This window comes from Cyprinodon variegatus, unplaced genomic scaffold (genome assembly GCF_000732505.1).
Source record: "Cyprinodon variegatus isolate N-32 unplaced genomic scaffold, C_variegatus-1.0 Scaffold123, whole genome shotgun sequence".
Taxonomy (NCBI): Eukaryota; Metazoa; Chordata; class Actinopteri; order Cyprinodontiformes; family Cyprinodontidae; genus Cyprinodon; species Cyprinodon variegatus.
Window position 1 is genome coordinate 1,018,323 of NW_015150576.1, and position 6,265 is coordinate 1,024,587.

At 39.2% G+C, this 6,265-nt stretch overlaps 1 protein-coding gene across 4 annotated transcripts in view; it reads left to right on the forward strand.

Moving 5' to 3' along the window:
• Positions 1-1,956: 1,956 nt before the first annotated feature.
• LOC107085395 (M-protein, striated muscle-like) overlaps positions 1,957-6,265 on the forward strand; it is a 36,494-nt gene continuing 32,185 nt past the window's right edge. For 2 of the 4 annotated variants that reach the window (XM_015375687.1, XM_015375689.1), the window contains exons 1-4: positions 1,957-2,115; positions 2,398-2,589; positions 4,237-4,371; positions 4,486-4,660. In XM_015375687.1, coding sequence (XP_015231173.1) covers positions 2,444-2,589; positions 4,237-4,371; positions 4,486-4,660 — 456 coding nt within the window. In that variant the 5' untranslated portion in view covers positions 1,957-2,115; positions 2,398-2,443. Of the gene's footprint in view, positions 2,116-2,397; positions 2,590-4,211; positions 4,372-4,485; positions 4,661-6,265 lie in introns of all 4 variants that reach the window. The other 2 variants (XM_015375690.1, XM_015375691.1) reach the window with 2 other exon arrangements.

The following is a 6,265-nucleotide window of genomic DNA, read 5'->3' on the forward strand; positions in this document are numbered from 1 at the left end:
GTGGGGGGCCATTGTGCAGCGCCCAGGGAGAAAAGTGGGGTTAAGGGTCTTGCTCAGGGACCCAGAGTGTGGGAGTGGGGGATCGAACTCACAAACTCAGGATTCAAAGCCCTATGCCCTATTTTACTCATTGTTCACAAAATGATCATTTCAAATTGTTTAATTTCTGTTTATTTTCAGGCTTAACTTTAATTCATTCCCAACATAACACCACCTGCTAGCTGGGGTCTCAAGGTTCACAACACTACTCTCCATTTATTCACTGCTCCAGAGCTAGCCTGACGTAGTCCTACTCAATTCTAGTCAGAATCAAAAGTTGAGGGCGGGACTAAGTTCGGAATGGCACCCAGGCTACTCCAGAGCGCCTGCGCAAAGCAAAGCCTACAGCCTCTGCTGTTCTTTGCTGCTATCCGACTTCCTCTGGGCTGGAAGAGAGCATGTGTGATATTATAATAAAATTCATAGGAGCAAAACATGCGGAAATTAACGCTTAGTTTAATATGACATATTAAAAAAATCCCCATCAGCATCCAGCATATGTCCAGTTTTTGCTGCTTCAAGCTGCTCATGAGAATGATCCGGAATAATAGATATGTTTTATGTTGTAATTTAACCTGAATATAAAAATCTAACATCAGTTTTTTAATAGTGACACAGATTTTAATACACGCTGCTGGAGGCTACCGAATGCACTGCAGCTATCCAGGATACAGTATAAATAACTGGAGGCCATTTCAGTTTATAGTTATCATTATTTAGAAAAAAAATATGTTTTACAATTTGCATATATATAAAAAAGTTTCATTCCCACAGACATTGTATTGATGCAAGCTGGCCTGTCCCTGAACACAATGAAGAAGACAGAGGAGACTGAATGACCAGATGGCACGAATAAACACTATTGATTGATTAATATTATTTATCTTAGGAAATGGAAGAGGCACATTCCTGGATTTCACACTTGATTTTTGTTTGAATATCAATAAAGATGTAAAAATGGATAGAAAACATCACTGTCACCATTTCCTATTTTAAATTTCATAAAATGTATTTATTTTTATCTATGAGCTGGATTAGATTGCAGAAATCTGGTCACCTTACCTTACAGGGGAACAGAACACCTTGCCTGTTCAGCCAGGCCAACAATTCCCTCTAACGACCCCCCTTTCAGAGACATAGACAGGTATCAGATATTGCAGGCTAACAAAGAACCAAATTGACTGCCCATTCCTAAGGGACGACCCAGTCGTCCAGTTCAGTGTGCATGTTTTCTAAGCCAAAACAAGGCTCTGTAAAACTTCTAACACTATTTCTGACACTTTGTATTGAAAAAGCTTCCTGGATGGGAAGCTAAACATATTTAAACTTGGAAACAAAGTCCATTGGATTGTTTTTGTAACTTTTCTGGACAGTGCTTATGTATCATTGCTTAATACCTAGATGTGTAAGGTTCATACATACAGATTTTTTTTTAATATATTCTCTCTTTCTAGAGTTCCTTATGCCTGCTGGGGGTTAAAGGGCACATTTGTGTTCTTCTAAGAAATATGACGGGCTTAAAGAGTGAATGACACAAGACCCAGAGACTGGTATTTGTTGAATGTGAAGGAGCAACAATGGTATGGCTAAAGTTAGCATCAGTCACAGCTGAGACTGCTGGAGTAAAAAGCAGAACAAAAGCCACCAAAGGTTAACAAACTCTGACAAACTGTCAGTGACAGGCCAGATGGCAAATTAGGAAAATGTAAAACCGGATCAGCTATGGGAATCATTTGTAATAATCAGTTGGTCGTTAGAGTATTTTCTGAAGACAGGTTTGTGTTTACACACACAGTGCTGCTTATCGGCATTTAGACCTGCACCCATAAATGTGTTCCATGATAAGCCGACTCTCGTCCTCTCTGCTTTGCTACCGGCTATATTTATCTCCACCCTCTCCTTAAAAGGCTGTGACTTCAGCTTGGACACTCTGGTCAGTGCCAATATTATTTTGGTTGTGTAGACCGCAGCACTGTAAGCACCTACCTGTGGGTTTCCTGGGATATCAAGCTGTAAAGAGGGGAGTTGGATCATATATTTTCTGAAAAGATTGGAGTTAAAGGGATTTTGTCCAAGGTAAGTGGACCCTGTGGGGATGAGAATGTAGCCTGCCAGATTGTAATTGGTGCATTTGTCTGATGAAGCATGTTAATGAAGAGCCTGATTGTCTGAATGGATATCTTTGGAGCAGAGATGGCAAGTTTCTTGATGTTTCAGAGAACTTCTTTTTTTTTATTTAAGCAAATGATCTAGAAGTTATTTGTTTCACTATGAAATCTGAAGTTTATGTGCAGCAGGGAATAGAAGAGCTAAGCTGATGTCCGACCTGCTCTTTAACTGAACTAACATGACAAACAGAAAGACAAGAAGAAACTCTTGGCCAACATTTGGAGCGGCCTGCAGCATGTCTGGATCTATACCCTTCTACCAGAAGCACCATCGCCACTACGACCGTGGCTACCGTAGCATGGAGGCAGAATCTAAACTGAGGCACTACCAGTCCAGCAGCAGGTACTCTGCTGGGACCAGCCTGTCTGCAACCAGCAGGGGGTAAGGAGAAGGAAGGGCAGAAGACGATTGTGGGTTGAAACATATATCAGTTAACTTCAATATCCAAGGAAAGCCCTACTACCTTTCTAACACCTCTGCCTTCCCCAGCTGAGCTGGTTCACCTCCATCAACCCTATTGGAACTCTTCCCTGTCAGAACTTTGGGATCATCTTTCCTTTACACCAAGTAACCAGCTTTATCCCTCTTAATTTTTTCCCTTTTTTTCTATTTTAAAAAAATCTAGCTACAAATGTTCCCTCTTCGTATCAACTTAAAACTGTTTTATTTTCTGCATGAGGTTCTTTGCATGATGCTAGCAAGATGTAAAGTGCATTTATATACAAGAAACAACTAATATTTAACACAGCCACCCAGAATGAACTAAAACCTCTCCATGATATCACATTTAAATTGATTGTTTTGGACACCTTGTTGCTGCCTGTAGATATTAATTAAGTTGTTATTTACTGAAAGCTGGTTTTGAAGGTCTTAGACAAACTGTGTTTCTAAACATGGATTATTATTATATCTCTTTCATTCAATATACACCCAAACATATAAAAACCAACTGACCAAAAGATCCTTTGCACAAAAAAAACTAATACAGACTTAGTGACATTCTGGTGATTTATATTATTCTTTTCTCTTTGCTGCTACAACAAAATGTACAGGCTCATGATCCTAAGCAAACGATCCTACTAAGTGTGAACAAGTTTAGGGATTTTAACACCGTCTGATAGTTACAGTTACTTCCCTGCATTGATAATCTGTCATGGAGGCACATATGGGAAATATGAGGTGGGTTATAATACGACATATGACATATGACACCATCGTTATTATCACGTTTAAGTTGTCATTTTTGAATCGTTTTAGATAGGATGGCTAAAGGTCTATTGCCTCTTCAACACTTACCCTATTTCTTATAAAATCATTGCCTTTTGCCTCAGTAAATCTTCCATGATATGCTTTTTTACCAATATCTTTGAACTATGGCATATTTTTACATATTACAAGAATAAATAGTCCTAAACTTGTTCAATCTCAATTTTCTATTTAATTGGAAAAAAAAGCCACTTTCTAATAAAAATTGCCATCTATCTCCATATTGCCAGCTGATTCTGACAGATTGGGACCCCTGACCTCTCCAATACATTCAAGTGTCCTCCTCCTAGTAGATGTTTGTCATTCAAGTCATTTAACCACGTTTCCTTACAGTACACACTGATCAATGGCACAATTTGTGTCCGTTTTTAAAGCAGCTACAAAATGTCAACCTGGCTAGTACAATGTGGCACACATTGGTCCATGAAATGGATAAAACAGCATTTGAGAGCAATCATTTAAAGGATTTTGACCCAGAAAGACACATATAAAGAGGGGATTTAAATGCCAAAGTGATCTGTAGTAATTCATTCAGGCTATAACTTTGGGTCCAATTAAGATAGATCTCAGATCATTCAATCAATCTGATATCTTTTGTAAGAATGTATATATGTGTCAAAACAAAAAAATAACTAAACCTTTTCCATCACTTTTTGTTAACCTGCAGCTAATCAAACCCTCGCTTTACTTTCATCCAAAGTGTTTTATGAAATGTGGCACTGTCTGGCTCGTGCCAGACTGATGCTGTTCTGTTTGTCTCAGCCTTAAGGTGTATTCCCACTCGGGACTGGAGGAGAACAAACTAAGCCCCTTACCGAAGCGATCCAAGCCATCTTATTTGGCTGTTGACAAAGACAACCAAATCATCGGCTATGTAGTACCCATCTTCAGGGGCAGGTAAAAAACATTCACCAAATAGAACGTTCTGAATTACTTTGAACTATATCAGCTATGGTTATAACTCTTACTCCTCCAAACCCACTCCTGGTTCCCCTCTGCTGACACCGATAGTCGAGAGTTTGCTACAGGTTTATCAGACACAGAGGAGGCCACAGTGAGGGACACGGCTGCATACATGGCCCGCAGGGACTTGTTTACCAGTGGTCTGGAGATGGAGAGGTCAGAGGTGATTTCCAGGAAGGAGGCCATGCGTGAGTCGGCTGAACGCATCTCTCTGAATAAAAGGGTCAGTGCCATGTTTCCAACTAATCCCACATAAGTAAAAATGGTCTTGATGATATCCAATTTAGCATTTTTTGCTGTCAATAGGCTCTGTTGATGTGTGCCAATGATATAGCATTCTTAGTAGTCAAGCAATGTCTGAAATTTAGGTTCTCCTACCACTCCTCTAAGGCTACGTTCACTCTGCAGCCTGAAGTGACCCAAATCCGATTTTTTTTGCCCATATGCAACCTGGATCTGGTCTTTTCATGGCTGTCTGAACAACACAGATGCGACTTTTTCCACCTTGCTAGGTGGTCCTGGATCCGATACATCTGATCTTTTCTAATGCGACCTGTCTCGCAGGTCACATTTGAGGGACACTTAAGCTGTATGAATGCAGTTCACACAGGAGATCACATACAACTCGCATATATTTGGAAATGTGAACAGCAACGCGGATTTCACAAAAGATCTGAATTGAGCATCAAGGCCTGCAGTGGGAACGTAGCCTAAATGTTCCTGCTTTAGATCTGTAAGGCTAATAGATTTTTTTTTTCTTATATGAACTTACAGGGAGGAAATATTTGAACAATTTATTTGTAAGATTACTACACCTTTAAATGATGTGTGAAAGGTGCTCCCGCTATAGCTATTCAGAGTAACACATGTGTCAAAATAAATCAGGCAATGTAACAAAGAGATAGTGGTGAGCCTGGAAAAATCTGGTACATCCTTAAGTTTTCAGAAGCTTGCAGGTTCATGTAATCAAAAACCTAAATACAAGTTTGAGTAAACACTAAAGGAAGGTCAGCGAGCTCACTGTTTATAAGGGAGACTAATTCTTTCTTCCATGTGGTTAATGCATTTGGTGTGAAGTGTCCGTCAATCACAGGGGAAAAGCTAAAACTGATTGGAGTGTCATTATCCACACTAAAACAAGTCCTTTATTAACATAGCTTTGAAATGCCACTCAACAAGGAAGAAGTGTTTAACTCAAAAAGAAATCCTGTATAACAACCCATATTACAAATTACATGGGCCCTCAGGGAAAAAAGCATCCATCTCTGGATTGGTTTGACTAAATTAAAATGTAAAAATCTGGTCTTACCATTGTTGCATTGGAAGGACAGGGGGAAGCTTGTGAGCCTGAGAACACCATCTCACCTTTGGAGTACAGGGGCAGCTCCTTTTCCGGGTTTACCTTTTGCTAGTGGGGTAGGGGCACTTTGCAATATAATTAGATAATTTCATAGAGAACGTACATTACATGTATTATAAAATAACATTTCAAGACATATACCAGGAAGTTTCAGCTTGGGTACAGGGGGGTTTCCAAAACGAACAAAAGAAAGCATGATATCAATTTAGTTACAAAGTAGCTTAAGGACAATAATGTTAAACTCTAACTCACCAAAAATGAACTTTTATGCATTAAAACAGTACAAACTGGGTCTCTGGGATATTTTCATGTTACACTATAATTATTTAACGTTCTTATTTACTTTTCTTGAGTTATGCAATATCTGTCTAAAGACCATCTTAGTGGTTTCCTAAGAAGACGAAGGGGGGCTATTGCAGTTGAATTTAGCATGGTGTTTCATCAATACTGAGGAAATAGTATATATAT